The sequence below is a fragment of the Alligator sinensis genome, unplaced genomic scaffold (assembly GCF_000455745.1).
Source record: "Alligator sinensis unplaced genomic scaffold, ASM45574v1 scaffold907_1, whole genome shotgun sequence".
In the NCBI taxonomy this organism is placed as follows: Eukaryota; Metazoa; Chordata; order Crocodylia; family Alligatoridae; genus Alligator; species Alligator sinensis.
Genome location: NW_005841925.1, coordinates 701635 through 720991, shown reverse-complemented (window position 1 = coordinate 720991; position 19357 = coordinate 701635). Strand labels below are relative to the sequence as shown.

The 19357-nt window shown below is 43.4% G+C and overlaps 1 protein-coding gene across 3 annotated transcripts in view; it reads right to left on the bottom strand.

Moving 5' to 3' along the window:
* Positions 1 to 16551, bottom strand: part of LOC102385581 (SITS-binding protein-like) — an 81612-nt gene extending 65061 nt beyond the window's left edge. For 2 of the 3 annotated variants that reach the window (XR_003092976.1, XM_006019212.3), the window contains exons 1-2: positions 15675 to 16548; positions 48 to 219 (exon numbers count right to left, since the gene is read on the bottom strand). Coding sequence is in view for 2 of the 3 variants with exons in the window: in XM_006019212.3 (XP_006019274.1) it covers positions 48 to 219; positions 15675 to 16139 (637 nt within the window). In the remaining variant the exon portion in view is untranslated. Of the gene's footprint in view, positions 1 to 47; positions 220 to 15674 lie in introns of all 3 variants that reach the window. The other variant, XM_025198601.1, reaches the window with a different exon arrangement.
* Between the last annotated feature and the right edge of the window lie 2806 nt (positions 16552 to 19357).

The following is a 19357-nucleotide window of genomic DNA, read 5'->3' as shown; positions in this document are numbered from 1 at the left end:
GTATTACCAACAATAGTAAAAAGTTATAGGAAGAAAATTTGTCTTACCTGTTGATCCCAAAAAGTATCTTTCCAGGACAGGACCATAGCCAATGGGATTTTTGTTGAGGTTGCTGATAATATATGGCTGGGATTTTGCATTCATGTTGTTCAGGGGCCAGCGCTGGGCACTTACACTTGCTCCTCCATACCAGGAGATATTGGTCATTGAGAAGCAATCCTGCAACCAAAAACAGATGACACTTAAAATTTAAGACCGCATACTCTTTGTGCCAGGGATGGGTTGGTAGAATGTCAAGAGCCCTCTTCCACTTATTTATGCGCTTACAAATGGATTGGGTTTAAGTAGCCTGAGCATGGAACCCTGCCAGTGACTCACTGTGTGGCCCTGGCCAAGTCACAATATCACTTGTGTCTCTGCCTCCCCACTGGTAACAGAAAGAACAATCCTTACCTCACAGGGGGATGACTAATGAATGAATGTTTGTATGGAGCTTTGAAGAGGCAGACTGCTATGGGAGTGCAAAGTATTATTATTTCAGTATTGCCAACTCCAAACATTCCGCATTATGAGATGCTTTTCCAAAAGAAGCATGAGCTTTAAAAATATTATGATTAAAATATGAGTATTATATAACAACACTGGATACTTTTGCACTGCCTTCTGGTATGTGAGCCTTTAGATGAGGGGATGGCTACCTTTTTGCTGCCCCAGGGGCTGCTGGTTACAACCCCAGCTCCTGGCACTGGCCGCAGATCTCCATGTTCTCTGGTGAGCAGCAGATACTGCAGAGGGAAGGGGGAACAAGGCAAGACTCTGGGGCTACGGCTGTGGAGGGAGTAAACTGAACCCAGCAGACAGCAGAACATGGGGAATGCATCTTCTGCTGCTCAGGCTGGAGCTTGCTGCCGAGTTCCTGAACTGTTGCAGCCTGGATCCAGTCTGTTCATGGGCTGGGTCCAGCCCACAAGCCATAGATTGCTGACCTCTGCGCTTTAGCCATATTTAGGTTACCCTCCTCTGTGACACCTCAAATCACTTTCTAAAAACAAATAAATGAAAGCTGAAATTCTACATAAATCACTGGCCTCCCAGAAAATACAAAATCCTGCAAGACAATAAAAAAAAAAAAAGTCACAAAACTTTTACTCCATTACTACTTTATGTACCACATGTATAACATGTCCTAAGAGCCTGGGTTTTTAATTGATAAAAAGCAACCAGTTATTATTTTCCTTTCAATCCTCATGGTAGATGAATCATGTCTCCAGGATGCTGCTGGGAATTCACACACATTGGGATGGCACAAGATCAGAGCCAAGCTCTACCTTGTGGACTCAGAAAAAGGATTTTGGTCCAGATCCTTATGCCACAAGTTTGCTGACTTGCACTTCTACAGACATAATAGTTTCATAGTAGGTAGGGTCGGAAGGGACCTGAGCAGATCATCAAGTCTGACCCCCTGCCATGGTAGGAAAGGATGCTGGGGTCAAACGACCCTGGCTAGGTGTTTATCTAGCCTCTTTTTGAAGACCCCCAGGATAGGAGTGAGCACCACTTCCCTTGGAAGTTGGTTCCAGATCCTAGCTGCCCTGACTGTGAAGTAGTGCTTCCTGATGTCCAGCCTGAACCTACCCTCAGTCAACTTATGGCCGTTATTCCTAGTTATTCCTGGTAGTTCTTGGGGGAACAGGGTCTCTCCCATTCCCCGCTGGTCCCCCTTGGTAAGTTCATAGATGGCCACCAGATCCCCTTTCAACCTTCTCTTGTGGAGGCTGAACAGGTTCAGGTCCCATAGCCACTCCTCATAGGGTCTGCCCTGCTGCCCCAGTTTTGTTCAATATCTTCATCAGTGACCTGGAAGATGGCATAGAGTGCACCCTCAGCAAGTTTGCAGATAATACCAAGTGGGGTGGAGTAGTAAATATGCTGGAAGCTAGAGCTAGGATTCAAAGAGACCTTGAGAAAATAGAGGTTTGAAACAGAAGAAATCTCATGAGGTTCAACAAGGACAAATGCAAACTCCTGCACTTAGGACAAAACAATCCCATGCACTGGTACAGGCTGTGAACTGACTGGCTAAGAAGGAGCTCTGCAGAAAAGGACCTGTGGGTTACAGTGGACAATAGGCTTAATATAATAAAGCACTAAAAATAAGCCTGTATTCACCCAGACCAGTTCAACACCAGAGAAGGCCTAGACCAGTGGTGCTGAACTTAACCAGCCCTGCAGACTAGATGAATGGCAGGGGTCTGGTCCGTGGGCCTGATCTGACACAGGGTTAGTCTGGGGGTGTGATCCAACATGCCAGCTCTGGTGGTAGAGCATTGGATCTGGCTGCGGAGTGAGTCTATAAGGTGTCTCAGCCCTGGCTCCCCACATATTTGGAAATTTGACTGCAGGGGAGCTATGGCAGCATTCAAAGTCATAACAATTAATGCTGTCACAGCTCCCCCTCTGCTAAATTTGTAGACCCCTGGGGAGCTCTACACGGGCCAGTTCCCCTCTGCAGGTCAGAGTTTGAGAACCATTGGTCTAGACAGACAGGCAAAGCAATCAGGCTCACAGAAACCAGCGAATTCCATTTAGTGCCTTTGGGTGCTACCATAACATCCACAGTAATGCCTCTTATTATTATTATTACTAAGAAGACTCCATATGAAAATTACAGCTTTTAGATTAAGAAGATATCTCAGCATTTTTAGAGTGGCTTCATTTTGGCTGTAAGAAAGCATTAATTTTGGGCTTCTGCGCAGTCTACAGAGTTTGTTCCAGCCAACATTTTCTACTGTCTGATATAACACATCTGATGAGGTAGGTTGTTGCTGATGAAAGCTCATGCCACTTTGAACCAGCTAGTCTCCAAGCCTGTTTGTAGACATGTTCAGCATTTTCTAAACCACATTAACTGATTCGTATCACACGGTTAAAATCAAATTTAAATTTAAATTAAGAGTTAACAAATGATCATTGCCAGCTCCTTAACAGACCCAATTCACTGCTGTTGGAAATAATTAGGAGGCAATAATAAGCCTGCTTAAATATTGCTACATTGTTGCAGTTATCTAAAGTGCTGTGCAAGACCTGATGTTTAGTCCCGCTGAGGTACTGTTGGCACATTTGGCTTTGTACAGGTTTGATCGCTGATAACTATGTTGTGTTGCAAAAATTCAATTAAGTTTCCCTTGAGGGGATTGGTATCCAGGTTGTAGCTGTATTGGTTTAGAGGAAAAGGCAATCAGGACTCATAGTAGAGATGATATCTTTTATTAGACCACCAAGATTCTTGCAAAAAAAATTATTTAATTGCAAGCTTTCAAGCACAAACACCCTTCATCAGGCATTGGAGAAAAGATTTTTTACAATTTTTTCTCCAGTGCCTGATGAAGGGTGTTTGTGCTTGAAAGCTTGCAATTAAATAATTTTTTTTGCAAGAATCTTGGTGGTCTAATAAAAGATATCTCTACTACCAGTCCTGATTGCCTTGTGGGGATTGACATTTGGTATGCTTATCTGAGTTCCTAAGGATTGCTTTTCCTAAAAGCAACCCCTCATATACCTGCTAATTAATAAAGTTTAACTTGCCTAATTTGGACTGCCCTAATCCTCATTAATTTTAATTCTCATTTAGTTAGTTAAATTAGTTAATTTGGACTGGAGCCAATTTTAATTTAGACTACAGACATACACATGTATATAGTGACAGCTGTAGTCCAGATTAAACCTAGAAAAACCTAACAGCTATAAATGCCCCAAGTTGCCACCCTGCCCTGCCTTCTGCCTGTCTTCAGGATAACATGTCTTACTACCTCTAGCACCTGGGGAGTTTGGGAGAGCAATTTGAGAGCCTTGATTTTCAAAGGGCAGTTACTCAGCATTTTCTGAAAAGAAAAAAAATAGAAGAAAAAAAGAGTTCTCCATAATCACTAGTCACTTTAGAAAATCCTGGTCACAATTTGGTAATCCTGGAAGAAATACTACACAGTTCGAGTTTTTAACAATTGTTTAACATAGGGCATCTACCTTGGTTCGAAATATCTAACCAAGAAAATTAAAATTTAGAAAGTTTTATAAAATGAGAACATTACATTACAGAAAATTAAAACTTACCTTAAACTCATTGGTTTAAATGAAAGGGAGTTAACATGTTTCATAAAACTAGAAAAAAAAAAGGTTACATGAAATCCAGCTTTCACATTCAGTATTTTGAAGTCTTGTTAAATTGTACAAGATTTTGTACCCCTGCAGTACCTCACTAACCTACATCAGCTTTATAATTAGAGCTGCTAGTGGAATGATACTTTGATTTATTTCTTGTTTGTGTTAATGCTACTCTGTGCCATTAGGCACTTAAATACCAGACTGAGCAAAATATAAATGCCTATGTAACAACATTTGAGTCCTCATATGCCCCAGGACTTTGTATTTTCTTGGAAACAAGCAGAATTACAGTTAAAAGATACAAGACTAGTTTCTCCTTTTAACTGGTATACCCTACAAGACTCTGCCCCTGATTCATACCATACCAACTTACCATCCATCCAGTACTTCCTTTTCTCTCCCACCTCCTTTTATCGCTGCTAACTTAAATCAAGTCCAAGCAGAAGCAAGAAGATAACCTTGTAAGTGGCCTTTTTCCCCCCCTCTTTTTAGAGGGGAGATAAACTCCTTATTGGTCATGAGACTAACCACTTGCATGCTTCAGAAACTTGGGGCACTTGCACATATGCAGGAAGCTTGCTCTGACACACTGGAAATCCAGCGCGTCAGAGCAGACTCGATTAATCAAGTCAGAGTGCAAACATAAATTGATGCACTCTGACAGCCTCGTGCATCAGTGGTGCAGTGTACCTCTGTGCTGTGAAAATGGCAGCGGTGTACTTTGAACTAAAATTGGATGTGCTTTAGTTCAAAGCGTACCACCGCCATTTTCTCAGCATGGAGGTGTGCTGCGCTGCTGATACACATGACACATGGATGCTTTTAATTAGCATGGCTCACTAATTAAAAGTGCCTGGCACCACATCAGGGACAAATGAAAAAATGCCCTTGCTCTTGAAGAATTGGACAGTCATTTCCATCTAGTTCCTAGCAACATCTTTGGATGCAGAAGATGCACTCCAATGCCTTCCAAAATGACCAGTGATAATACTGTTCTGCTTCTATTAAATTAACATCCACCCTTGCTGCACATGAGATGGTAGGCACTTTTCCTTTTGAAGACCAAATTTGGGGCTTTGAGGAATCTGGAACAATTTCTGCTCTAAAATCTTGAAACTTCATTGAGCTTCTCTGGGTTTCCATTTGTGGAAAAGCAGATGGAATTTGGTCCAAAGCTCTATGCAATATTAACCATTATTTTTCATCTCCAGGTTTAATAGTTGTCTATAATTTCATGTCATCAGAACTGAACCTTCCAATCCATAGGCAACTGGTGCCTCCTGAGTCAGGGGAGGCATTTTCCCTTTCAGTGGCCAGTCAGCAACTGGGGGTCCCCCCCACCCAGTTGGCATGATCAGCCGCAGGGATCACTTCTTCTGGTGCCCCCACTCCCCAGCCAGAGCTCTTGGGTGGGGAGGGGGCACCAGCGCTCTTGCCTGCCCTCCTTGCCCATTGCCTAAACAGGGAACGCTGGCTGTCAGGGAGTGGACCAGCGCTCTCAGGGGGTGCATGTGCACCCCTTATGTGTTGTCACTGTTCCAATCTGTCCTTAATTGTGAAGGAAGTGGAATATATTCCTCCAGACTCCATCCAGCTGACTGAGGATTTATTCCTGCTTTGGTTGAAGTCTACAAGAGTGAGCCATTGACTGCAATGGGAACAGGACTGGGCCATGGAACTGCCAAAGACTGGGAACCAAGTGAAGAATCTTTCCATAGGAACTGAACCAGATTTAGAGAAGCTGCTATTCATTTTTTTTTACCTGAGAATTTGGCCTTCATTTCTTTTTTAATCTAAGAATTATGTGTAGTAGTAAGGGTAACTCCCTTCCTTGGGGCTGATGATGACATCAACAGGAAGCTGTCAGCCAATCAATGCTCAGATCATCCCTGATACTAGCTCAATTTGATCCAGCATGAGAAACACACAGATGCTTTGTCCTATTGACTTGGAGGAGTTTTACAACTATATCAAGAAGCTGACCATTGGGCTCCTCTATTGCCTTTGTGTCAAGAGCACTTGCTTCATCTGAAACTTGATATGCACAAATAGAAAAAGCAGCACTAGCAGTTACATGGACATGTGAGCAACTCAGAACTTTTCTCATTGGCCTGACTTTTACTTTACAAACAGATCATAAGCCACTCGTGTCCCTGTTAGGAGACAAACCTCTTGATGAACTCCTACCAAGAATCCAGAGATCTTACCTCGGGAAGCTGAAATTCACCTACAATATTGTCCACATTCATGGAAAAGAGTTATGCACAGCACCATTACAGACACCACTGTCTCGCAAAAACTCTGCCAAGAGTGAGATGTTGCAGTTTATGTGGACCTTATTGCAGCAAGGATACATATGTGGATCCAGGAAGCTCAGGAAGTTGATTCTTCCCATCAAAAGATAAAGAAGTACTGCTTAGAAGAATGGCCTCAAGTAAGATTCAAAGACTGGAGTTGGTACCAAGAGAAATTTCATGTTGTTAAGGATGTAGTCATGTTCCAAAACAGAGTACTGCTACCGTCTCCTCTATGGCAGAAGATCCTAGAGAAGATTCATGAAGCTCATCCGGGTACTCCAAAACGTCAAACCGGGGCTCATCAGACAGTTTGGTAGCCCTATATCAGTGATGACATACAGAACTGGGTGGCTAGTTGTAAGATTTGTACTCAACACTAGAGCCATGCCTTATGACTGAATTACCAGATTATCCATGGCAGATGCTGGGGGCTGACTTACTGACCTGGAAGGGTTCTGTTTACCTCATTGTTATTGACTATTACTCCCATTACTTGGAGATGACACAGTGCAGAACACCACAACTGAGAGAGTTATAACAGTATTGAAGAGCATATATGCACGTTATGGCATACCCTTGGTTTTAAGAACAGAAAATGGTCCACAGTTTTCTGGAGCTGCATTTAAGCAATTTGCAGCTGAGTATGATTTTCAGCATATCATCAGCAATCCACATTTCCCACATAGTAATAGGGAAGCAGAATGTGCAGTGTAGACTGTGAAGAATTTGCTTCAGAAGAATGAAGATCTCTATAAGATATACTGTTCAACAACATTAGAGCATGGATAGAGTCCAGCTGAGTTGCTTATGAGTCACTGACTCCATACAACTCTACCAACTATGACAGATGACTTGGTTCCAAAACTTGTTGATGCACAGAAGTTTCATGAGAAAAACAATCTGGTAAAGGACTGTCAGAGACAAACTTATAACACAAGGCATGCCTCAAGAAATGTACCTGCTCTTTCTGCACAGCAAGACATTTGAATTCCAATGTAGGAGTACAATGCACTGTCCAGGCCAGGATGGATATCCCTTGTTCATATTTGGTGGAGACACCTAGAGGTCTTCTCCATAGGAACTGAGAACATCTCTATCATACTCCACCTGTTTACTACACTAGGGCAGGACGTGCATCCACCAAATAGACTAATTTGTGAACCTACCCACTTTTAATGAAAAGGCATCTTGATGTTTCTGTTTTGATTATTCTTTTTTTGTAGGGAAGTGAGTGGTAGACTCACAAGAAAATGATGTGTTTGTGACCTCTCCTCTCAAGATGATTTTGCAGTTCTTTGGAAATCCTTCATGTTTCTCCTGAGAAAGGGGGACATAATAGTAAGGGTTAACTTCCATCCTGAGGGCTGTCATGATGTCATCACATCAACAGGAAGTTGTCAGCCGTGCGTGTGTGTGTGTGTGTGTGTGTGTGTGTGTGTGTGTGTGTGTTAGCAGGTGCAATAAAGTCCTTTTGAGAGCAAAAAGTCTCTTGGCCTTTTCCTGAGCTATAGGATAGCACATTATGGAAGCAGTACTCAGCATAATAAAACACAGGCTTAGTGATCTCACTTTAAGATTTTCAGGCAGACATGTGATAATAAATAACTCTGAAGATAATCCTAAAGTTGGCTTCTTACTGTAATCCACTTGAGAAGTACTTACTTTCTCAGAATTTGAAAGCCTCTCCCCCTTCAGGAATTCCACGTGATACAACATGGCTGGCCAGGTCTATTTTATGTTGACATTGGTAAAGGTAGACCTGAATGCTTCATATTACATGTATTAATACTGTCTTTGTTTCATAGTTAAAGTTTTGATCAAAGTACCATCTTCCCAATCCCCTTGACCTTCTACTGGAAGACAAGTTGCTCAACACTACTTGAGGATGACACCAGGCCAGAGAATGTGTTGATTCAGCAAAGCTGTCATTTAGAAGAGCTCTGTGACTCTCTCATTCTCTGGAAGGAGAAGAAAGTGTGCACCACTCCTGTGTGGGTGGGCAATAAGAGCAGGATCTTCCACAGGATCTTCAGTTATTTCAGTTTAATTGTGCCAACAGCTAGTCCAGATAGCACAAAGGAGCTGCAGTCACTTTTGCAGCCTGTTCACTGGTGAAGTGGGGCAAAGGGACTGCTTTGTGAGCCTGTACTCTAAACCTGGTTAGGATTTGTGGTTTTGCTTCCTTAATTCAACCATGCTTCACACACAGAGCCCAATGATGAAGGTACAAGGAAGGCCAACTGACTTGTTTGCCCTAAAATACCTCTCATTCCATTTCAATTTTATGTTAGAAAAGTGACCGTGACAGAAGCTAGAGAAATCCAAACAATTCTAAAAGAACCTCACAAAATACAAGAAGAACCAGCAATTGTAAATTAGGATACCCTAAGCACAAGGCCCCCCTCAATATATTATAAGAATGCATATTATTGAAGAATCTTATATTTTGGTAGCCCATCACTTCCTATTCCAAAGAATTCTTGTGACCTTTTCTATAAGAAACCTTCATATCACTACCATTTGTAGTAGACCTTTGATATTCAGGCCTTCAAATTCCTTTTTGTGTAAAGCAATACCTATTTTTTATCCCATGAGATTCCACTCAACTTTGTTTGTGATACTGTGACAGCTGTATGTGTTGTGGGCCTTGCTACCCCTGCCCTTAGCTCATCTGCCTACAGGCAGTGACAGGGTGGACCTTGGCTTTGGATCACCTGGTCTGCCAGGAAGTTGGTCTTATGTTTTCTCGCCTGCCACGACTTTGATGAAATATATTCTAGGAGGCACTGCCCATGGTGATCCTGCCTGGTCTCGATCCCCGTTTCTTCTGTGGGGCGCCAAACCTCCCCTTTACCCCAGCCTAGGCTCTCCAGATGGTACTCACAAAATTATTCTGCAGCCAGATCACAGTGCTGCCTGTTGTGGTCTTATTTGGCCCTCTACCCCAGGGTGACCTTTGGTCTCGATTAGGTATACCCTTCCAGAGCTGGTCTTAGCCTGTGCTCAAATATCAAAAGAAAAGACAAAAAACCCAAAGAAAACCCCAGCTGCTCTCAGCTTCCTTGTCAGGCTCCATCCATGTCCCCTTTACCTGAGATCAGGTTCTCAAAATCCCAATTGCAACAATCAAGAAAATCCCTTAGTCCAGTCTTTGTTACGCGCTGGCCTGCCCTGCACCCCTATGAACAGTCACAGTCTCCTTGGGGTCTCCCCCATGTGCAGGAAGGCTCTACCTGTGACTGTAGTTTTCCCTCAGGCCCTCCTTAGGATCCTCTGTTGAAAACTCCGCTCCGGAGATTATCACAGGCCTTGTGGACTCCCTCTCTCCGGATCCTCAGCTGCAGCTCTGCCAGCCCCTCCACCTGCCTCCTGCTCAGGGTCACTCTGGCAGCCTTCCTCAGGCATGTTCCACAGCCCTTGCCTGCTGGGACACTCAGCTACTCCTCTCTCCCTGCAGCCTGCAGGGGACTGACCCCTCTCTGCCTGTCTCCGGGGCCAGAAATACCTTTGGGTAGCCTCCCTCCTCCAATCCTGAGTGAGATGCTGCTCCAGAAGTGGGGTGGGTATTTTCCTTCCCTTCTGGTCTCCAGCTACAGCCCTGCAGGCCATGCTGTGAGTTTTGTCTCACTCCTTTATGGATACAAAAGCTTTAAAAACCCAACCCATCACCATTTCCATTTGCTCACTTGGGTGCCAAGGGAAGTGCTAGCAGCCTACCAAAAGTACTGAACATTCCCAATATGGCTTTAGGCTGCTGCCAAAATCCTGGTGGCAGCAGCAGCAGCACTATCATATAATGCATTGGAAAACCAAGGGAACTCCCAAGGCAGCCGTAACAGCTTATGCAAAGAGTGCCCTCCTTTAGCTAATCACTGGAACCCAGCAGAGGTCCCCAGTGTTTCATTTGTACTTATATACCTGGCTACCATCAGGAGCAGGAACACTCCTATGTTCAGACAAAGGGGGGCAGAGGGAACAGATACCATCTTTTCTCACATATAACACAGACTTTCCTCTAAAAATCAGTCCCCCAAAATTGGATTGCATGCATTAAGTGTGGAAGCTGATTTTTTGCCCGAGACAGAAATACCCTTCTTTGATCTCTACTCCACAGTGTAACAGCTCTGGTATTACTATTCAGACAGCTGAGGGAGTTCATGAGCCCTTGCAGCTTCAAATAAAGGAACCTTCACAGGTGTGAATCATCTCTGCTTTGAATGGTCATTCCACCAATCAAGCTAACTTTTCTTAGGGCAGTTTTGCTGTCCTCTAAAGCTTCTGTTCTCTACTCCTATTACACAACTCTAGCTCTTTTCAAGATCATAAGTCCACCTATGGAGAGCAGTCTTCAGCAGCAGCTAGAGTTTTAGTTAAGCAGGAAAGGGAGGATAAGCAGCTGAAGATTAGGTTCTATCTTTGCTCTCTGCAGCCATAACTCTGGAGAAAAAAAAAACCTCTTAATGTCTTTCAAAAACAAAGTCTGTATTATATTTGGGGGTGTAGCATATGCAAGAAAGTGTGGTAGATATGACCTGGCAACTGCCCTCAGCACATAGTATACATCAGGAAAGACCAGTTTCTCACTTTAGGAGCAACACCTGGGAAACACCCTGAAAAACAGCCCTCTTCTATAATTACCTAATGCTCTAACCCTATAGCTCAAATGGTTACAATACTGCAATGCTGATGGCCTAGGGATTCAACTCCTGTTGAAGTTTTATGATCCTGGGTGCATCTACACATGCACTTTACTCTGAAGCTGACTAATTAGCTCTGCAGTAAAGTATAACCATCTACATGTGCACCCACATTAGGACAGTAAATTAAATACAGTAAATTAACTCCACTGTAGGATAATATTGTCCAGGACAAGTACTATCCTACAGCAAACTAGTTACTGCACTGAAATGCATAGGTAGAGAGTGGCTGGGGCTGGCAGGGGCACAGTGTGGGGGCTGCTTGCTGGCTAACCCCTGCGCTTGCTGGCTAACCCCTGGACTGTAGCACCCTCATGCCCCTACCAGCCCCTCCACAGCACATTGATCTAGGGTGGAGCAGCTTTCCCCCCACCTCCTTGCTAGCTCAGGGCTGCTCTGCCCCATCTCAGCATGCCACAGTCCAAGGCATACATGTAAACGCTGCACCTGGGAAAAATAAACTCTACTACAAACTGCCCTGGGGTATATTGCTACTTGCCAACTGCATATGTAGATGCATCCACAGGGAGTGGGTTAGATGCACACGCCACAATTTGATGAGAATAATCTTTAAAAAAATGTAAATGCACACAAAAAGCAATTAAATGAACACAAGGAGAAGTTCTTATGTTGCTAAGTGAAGTACATGAAAGTTAGGAAATGTCAGAATGAAAGTTACAAAAGTCATCTTAAGTCAGACCTGCGTTATGGTGCAATTTTTGATTACATGATCATGCGTTTGATTTTCTCCTTGCCAGAGAATCCCTGCTTCATTCAGCATGTAAGATAGATGCACAAGGAACCAGAATAAAGACTTCATGGGCAATAAAAAATCTGTGTGCGCCTAAGTTTATAGCACTTGATTTTGCAACATCAATAATATTCTTTTAAAATAAATATCTGTGGGCATGTCTACACATGCAATTAATGCTATTTGGCTTTACTGCACTGTAAATTCATTACCTGCATATGCAGGTAGTAAATTTATCACTCAGTAAACTAATTTACTGTGCAGTGAGTGCCCGCATGTACTGATGGTGATATTTATTGCACAGTAAAGTGTCTCATGTAGACACAGCCCGTGTGGAGGAGAGTGTTGAATTTTGTAATTTCTTTCTTCTTTTTTTCCAGCAGCACGTTCTCTTCCATGGCAGGTTAGCAAGGGAAACCTAAAGAAAGTAGTTTGACAGTGTTTCAGGGCTTCCTCTGCAAAATCAGCTAAATATTTCAACCAGTTCCATAAATTATCTTCTGAAGTATCACTAGAAACAGAACGCAGGCATTAAAGCATAAAATGTGAGATTTGGATTCTGCTGTAAGTATATGTCTTAATGCATCCTGAGGGGAGCTGCTACTGATTCATCCATACTCCATCTTCATGAATTTCCTCATTAACTTTCTCCTCTCTACAAATAAACCCCCAAGCTTCAAACCACAATAAAAGGTGTTACTTCTCAGCAAGACAAATACATACATGCTTGGAAAGTCCAATTTGGTGACAGGACAAGTTACAAAGTCCCCCTAGAACATTTTTTTCAGAAAAAGTAAGCAAACTGCTACTCCATGACACAAAACAATCAAAGATGGACCAGGCAGTACAGAGATTGCCATGATATTTTAACCCCTTGCCTCCAGTTTCCTAACCCATTTAAAGACAATGACTTCTGTTGTTATTTCACTTCAAATACTCTTATTGCTTTAGCTCTTTCTAAGCTTTCTCTGTCAGCCAAGGAATAGGATCAGCAAGACTTAACTTCCCACATGATTTCTAATTCTTATGAAATGAGTATGAAGCTTGTTGGACACCTTGATGAAAGCCCAGATGTATTTCCAGGAACACTGGGGATTTGGAATTGTACAGGATTAAGCAGCTAGGCTCACTCATGCCCCAAACTTTTAAAGAGGGAGACCCTCCAGTTTGTATCTCTGGGAGGCCTATTTTAGGCTGATATATGCAGAGCTGAGGAGGCAGAGGAAACAAAAATGAGCTGTTTCCCGTGGGCAGCTTCAGGTTGTTTCTACTACAATAAAGAAACAACTGAGGATGTGTGAAAAACAGGAATGGCAGGTGTGCTACAAGTGGCATGGCAGCCTTTCTGTGTGCCACATGACAGATCAGGGAGAGAACAGGCAGCACAGCTGCAGATAGAGAATGGAGCAGAAGCCAGAGCACCAGATCAGGCACAGGGCAGGAAGCAGAAAGCAGAGCTCCAGGTTGGGCAGGGGAAGGGGCATGGGGCATGGGGCATGGGGCTTAATTTGTGGCATACCTGCCAAAAAAGTTGGCTCCCACTGTATTAGGTCACTGTGACTAAATCCCAGCCCCAGGCACTTTATTCTACATGGACTTGATTCTTTAGCTGGTGCCAACTATACTGAGGTCAGCGCAGCCATGTCGAACAACTCAGCGGAGGATCTGGCTCTTTGCAGGATGCAATGAAAACAATACAAACGCATGCTTTGCCAAGCTGTTTCTATTGCTGTTTGCAGTTAGAGTGCAGGAGGATTTACTGCTGTCACCCAGGGCACCAATAAGTGGTTTTAAGCTCCAAGGAGTTTTATTTTTATTTCCTGGTGTAAATGTCTTAGCCTAAGGAGACAATTTGGTGCAAAGTCTCAGTGCAGCCAGAAAAGTGAGACAGCCAGCAACAACAATTATAATCATCCTTTGTTTTGTTAAAAGGACACCTACAGCCAATTAATTTGCTGGATTCTCTTTCTGAGAAAGTCTTTCATTTCAGTTTCCCCTTTATCCTCTCTTGCTGGCTTCAACACTGGAGGTCAGAGTCCCTTCACATTTCACCCCGCTTAATCTCTTCCACATTTTTAAAAGCATTCCCTATCCCTCCCTGATGACTGGCTCTGAACCTGGTAATGGATGGGCTTCCAGCAAAGTCAGCAGGAGGTGGGGGCTCTCAGCACCTTGATGGATCAGGCTCCCATTCCCTACATTTTTTTTGAGCATCCCTGAGTATTTGAGTACTGTTTTATTCTGAGCAATTTCCCACTACAGGAGAAAGAGAATAATTAGTCTCCTGATAAAATACATGCTTATTTGTGGGTCTGCTTCCTCTCAGTTACCCTCAGTGACTGAGCCTGTACGTCAGGAGAAAGCTCTGAATCTTTGAACTCTGGAAATGTTTAACTTCAGTTTACGATTTCTTTTTTGGTCTGGGTACCACAGAGTGGCAATTGCTGCTGCAGACGTAGGTCAAATCTTTCCCTGTGCTTAAGTTAGATGTTTTTCTGATGTAGAGACCCAATATGTTAAAGCAGAAGTCCAGCTGAAGTAAATCATGAGAGTGCACTTGACTTCGAAAGGGTCACATTATTTATGTCTGCTTAAAAACTGAACCATTCTCATCATTTCCAATCTCCCCCAGATCACATTTTCCAGTGGTTCTTTTTCACTTGGAAAACTGTGCTCCCTGCCCTACTTATCACCTTGACTGTGTAGATCTGAAACATATTTCTTTCAGGGTTGGCACATAAGCAAAATTAATCAAAGTCTGCATGTGCACTGCACTAAACAATTGCATTGAGAATGATTCCTCACATCAATGTGTATTTTAAATGGAGATTTACTATCCAACTAAAAAAAGCCATCCATTTGTGGAACCTTTATAGCTGGCAGGGCAGTGAGTGATTCACAAGGATTTTAACAACTTTCGCTGCTGACACCTGAGGTATCAAGAGACGGGAAAGTCTCCTGCTAGGCTACGACAAGCAAATCCATTCTTTTCTTCCCTTTTATAAACATTGTTAAAGCAAGATATTCTTTAATCATGGGATGAACGCACTTATCAACACAAAGAAGTCTTCCAAATTTTAGCCCAACCAGTGTAGCAACTTCTGAGGTCCGGCACAGCCAAGAATTTCAGGGTTCGTGCCAATACGGAGTGAATATTTATTTTAAGAAATCCCTTTTAGCTCCAAATAGAGTATGGCTTGCAAGGAGTCATTGGAATAAATCTATTGTGCCTGTGGTTAGGAATTACCTTTGCTAGCTTCTTGTTTCCATCCACCATTGTCAATTCATGTATTTATTTATTCAGTCTCTAAGTTAAAGCAGCTCTCCTGCCATCTCATTAACAAAGCAGCCTTGTGGCAAATAAACTATGGTGGTTTAATATTTTGGGTTATGTGATTTCATTCTACTAGTACATTTTTATGGGATGCTGTAGCTCCCTGTATGTTTGGGACTGTCTGTCTGTCTAGAATTGTGTAAGATCACCCATCATTATGGCATCCAAGTGCCTCCACAAAAAGTAAACACAAAAGTCTCGCTCTCTCTGTCCTGTCAGCAGGGACAAGCTTAATGCTATTGTTAGGATGCTGGGGTGGGAATAGTATAATAAACATATGGAGCTTCTGCTAGTGTGTCAATCATTGCAGCTGCATTCACCCTCCCCCCCTCCAAAGTGATGCAGATTTCCATCAGGATCAAGCCCAGAGAATGCTAGACTACATTAGAAACAAGTAGACTTATTATTGTATGAAATAGCCCAAGCCTCATTACCTTTAGTGTAAGTTCGCAGTGCAGAGGTGTCCAGCGGATGCTGTAGCACTCCGTGCCAACAGAGAAACCAGGTTCAAAGGAAATCTTCAGGTCTGCTGTGTCATCCCAGGTGTAGCAGAACTCTGTTTTGTTAAGCCAGCATAAGTTCTTCACAAAAGGCAGCTCCATGTCTGGAAAGTTGCCCACATCAATCTCCACCACAGTTTTCTCCTCACTCAGGGTCTGCAGGATAAGGGAGTGGGACCGTCGCTCCCAGATGAGACCGCTGGTGCTCCCTCTCACGATCCAGTTCTTGTTCGGCTGGTCCACCACTTGCCAATAAATAATCCCAATGGTCATCACAAAGAAGACAGCCACTCCAAGGCAGGCGATAGCTCCCTTCCAGGTCTCATTCATCTCCTTGAACCCAGAGTCCCAGGTCACCTCTGGGATAGGACTCGGATTCCTGGGACGAGTGTGGGGCATTTTACACAAAGTAACTAGAAGTGATTTAGCAAGGAAGTGCTTCTGCTCCAAGACACCGAGCTCTTTTGCTCTCTCACAACTCCATGGGAAACTCTCTAACTTTGAGTACTTCCCCCCCCCGCAAAAATAATGATTATGTCTCCCCCCTCCTAGATAGAAAAAAAGGTAAAAAAAGAAAAAAAGGAAGAAAGAAAAGAAAACCCTCCTCAAAGCTCTCCACCACTCACCTCATGTTGCTAAAGGGAACTAAACTGGGGAAGTTATTCTAGTCTGCTCTGCACTAGCTGTGGACAGGGAGAGTGCCTGCAAAATATAGCTGCAAATGTGTGCTGTCAGATCCATCCCCCCTGCCAGATTTGTCCCAGGTGCTTGAGCTATGACGTTTCTCTGGCATGTCAGACTGTGCCTAATCAGGAACACTGTCCGTGGCCCCATAGAAACAAATGCGCCTTGAAAAGCCTGGATTCTGTAGCAGGGTTTGATTGTCAGCAAAGGGGGAGTGGGCAGCGGCCAGACAGAGAAAGGCTGGGTTCTGGTCTGCGCACAGCCTGGGATTCAGGTTCACAAAACAGCGCTAAAAGGGAGCATTGGATGCAGATGGATTATTGGTCAATTCTGAAACAAGGAGAGAGTCACCGTTGAAAGGAATCCTACAAGTTTAGCACCCACTTTAAATTCCTCATATAAAGGAGAGAGAAGTTAAACTGCCTGTTGGGTAGAAAAGAAATAAGATTTCATTTCAAGCATTATTTCATGCAGAATCTCAAGTAAAACAAGTGTGTGTTTTCCAGTAAGTACATGCCCTTGTTTTTTCTACTCTTAAGACAAGGAAAGAGAAAAGCCCACATCAGACACATCTGCTCAGGTTCAAGTGAGGCAGGTATGCCTGGAACGGCGGCCACCAGAATTTGGCCTCATCTACATGTACTTGCCTGTGGCAACAAGACAGCAATTGAACAGCCTACTTGCCAGAGCACAGAAGCATCTATGTGCTCCTGGCAGCTCCTCACAGCACCACTGTAGCAGCTGTGCTGCCAGAGCATGAAGTACAGCCCAGAAAGGCACCAGTTGCTGACAGGATCCTTGCAAATGTCTACCCACACCTTTTCCTAGCTTCTGGGCATCAGTAGATGTATTTCACTTGGCAGAGGTGATGTAACTGCTGGCAGAAAGGTGGGTGGGTTTAGCAAAAGTGCTTGCTGACCAGGTGGATGTAGACAAGGCCTTAGGGGGCACTGGCCCATGTCATGCAGGGGTATTAACCCTTGGGAGCCTGACCCAGTTCAGGTGAGCAGGACCAGGAAATAGCAGCGAAACGTGCTAGTTATTAAATCTCCCATTCACTAGCAGTGGGCCCAGGCCCAGAATCCTACTTCTGTTTTCTTTGCAGAGCCTTTGAACTTAGGGACCAGATATGAGGCAGGTGGCAAAAGAAATCTATTCTTCACAAGGCATTTTGGTCTCTGGTTGAGTGATGACCACTACAATGAGACACAGTGCTTTGAGTCTCTGTCGCAGAAAAAGCCATGAACACAAATTATAGAGATGAGGGAAGGAGGGGAGCAATGGGTACTAGTGGGCCCCAGCTCCACTGCCAGAATGGGGACTGATCTGCTATAGCTTCTGGGAACTTGAGGGATTCCCAAGGAACAGGCTATGGACCAATTTAGCTGTCTCTTGCATTGATTTCACAGGGAGTACGATTGCATGTGGCCTCCTAAAAGAGAGAGAAATATTAACAGAACCAAATGTTACCTTTTCATGTAAGAACTTGTTGTCAGCCAAGGGAAATCAGGCAGCCACTAAGGAGAGGTGGCCAGTTTCCAATCCATTTCCTGGTTGAGTTCCAAGTAGAGGTTTTATCCTATAATATCCCAAATGGTCTGAGCCTTCATTGTCTGAGGGGATCAGAAGACTATTGCTGCCACAGTGGAGAACTTTGTTTGAGGCCACCTGATTCAGACAAATGCGAGTGCTTGTTAGGGCATGATGGGATCTCTTCAATTCATTTCACTGCTTGCTGTGCCCAGAGACTGGATTAATTATCTTCCAGGCAGGCTGCAACGTATCTGGTCTCATAGGCAGTTGTAGGACCAAGTCAAGCAAAGCACTTGCATAATTTTTTTCAGATACACAGTACTACTGATTTCACTGGGATTATAGGCTTAGCTTTATGGGCTTCCTGAATCAGAGTCAGAGTAAGGAATTTGGAGGGGAAGGGGGGAGTTCTTAGATTATAAGGAAGTGACTGGAGGAGGATATAAATGAAGTAACTCTTTATAGGATACAATTTGTTAGAGCGCTTTTATGTTTTTGGAGGGAGTCCATTACTTCGATGCCTCTGGAAAATGGATTAATCAGATTATTGTAGTGTAGAATTCAATGTTACATTCTGGAAGGTACATAAAACACTGGAGATATACCAGAGAAATCAAATAAGTCAGATATCCTTGCTACATTACAAGCAATGCACTGATCCCAAATTCAGGACACGCCTTCACTGGAAAAAAGAGGCGTGTTTTTACATTGAGATACTCACATCCAGCTAACCAAATCAACTCCACATGAAAGTTAGAGTTAATCTTGTTTAGCTACATCAGAAGTAAAATGTGCTTGTGCCTCAGAGTTAACATATCTTTTTTGAAGTGCTCCTACTCAATGCCTTCATAAAACATCACACTACCCTGTGACAGTATTCTGAACTCAGCAAGTCAGATCCTTACAAGGTATAAATGGCATCGCTCGCTGTATTGGGTACAAGTTATAGATTTTAATAAGTGGCTGATGTTATTAACCACATACTGCAAGGAAGCATATCACAGCTTGCAAAGCTTGGGATGGTGTGAGAGGTATCTCTGTCCAATGTTCCCTTGCACAGATTCTTATGAACCTCTGAATATCCTCTGATACACACAAAAGAAGCCAGGTAAATTAGCAGGAAATTTAAAACTATAATGTATCAAGATTCATTATTTGATATTCAGACCATGTGCTGTTTGGACTGGATCCAGGTCAAATGTCATGTGTACCTAGACTGGCAAGGTGCAACTCTTGGCATGTAGACAACTCTTGGCATGTTCTCAAGGTAGACACTCACACTTGGGAATCCAAGAGGTGCAAATGTTCCATGGCCATGGCTGTCTTGGAGAACAATCCTGCAAGCAAAATGCACAGAGGCACTAACAGCATCAAACCAAGCTCATTTAAAAATCCAAATG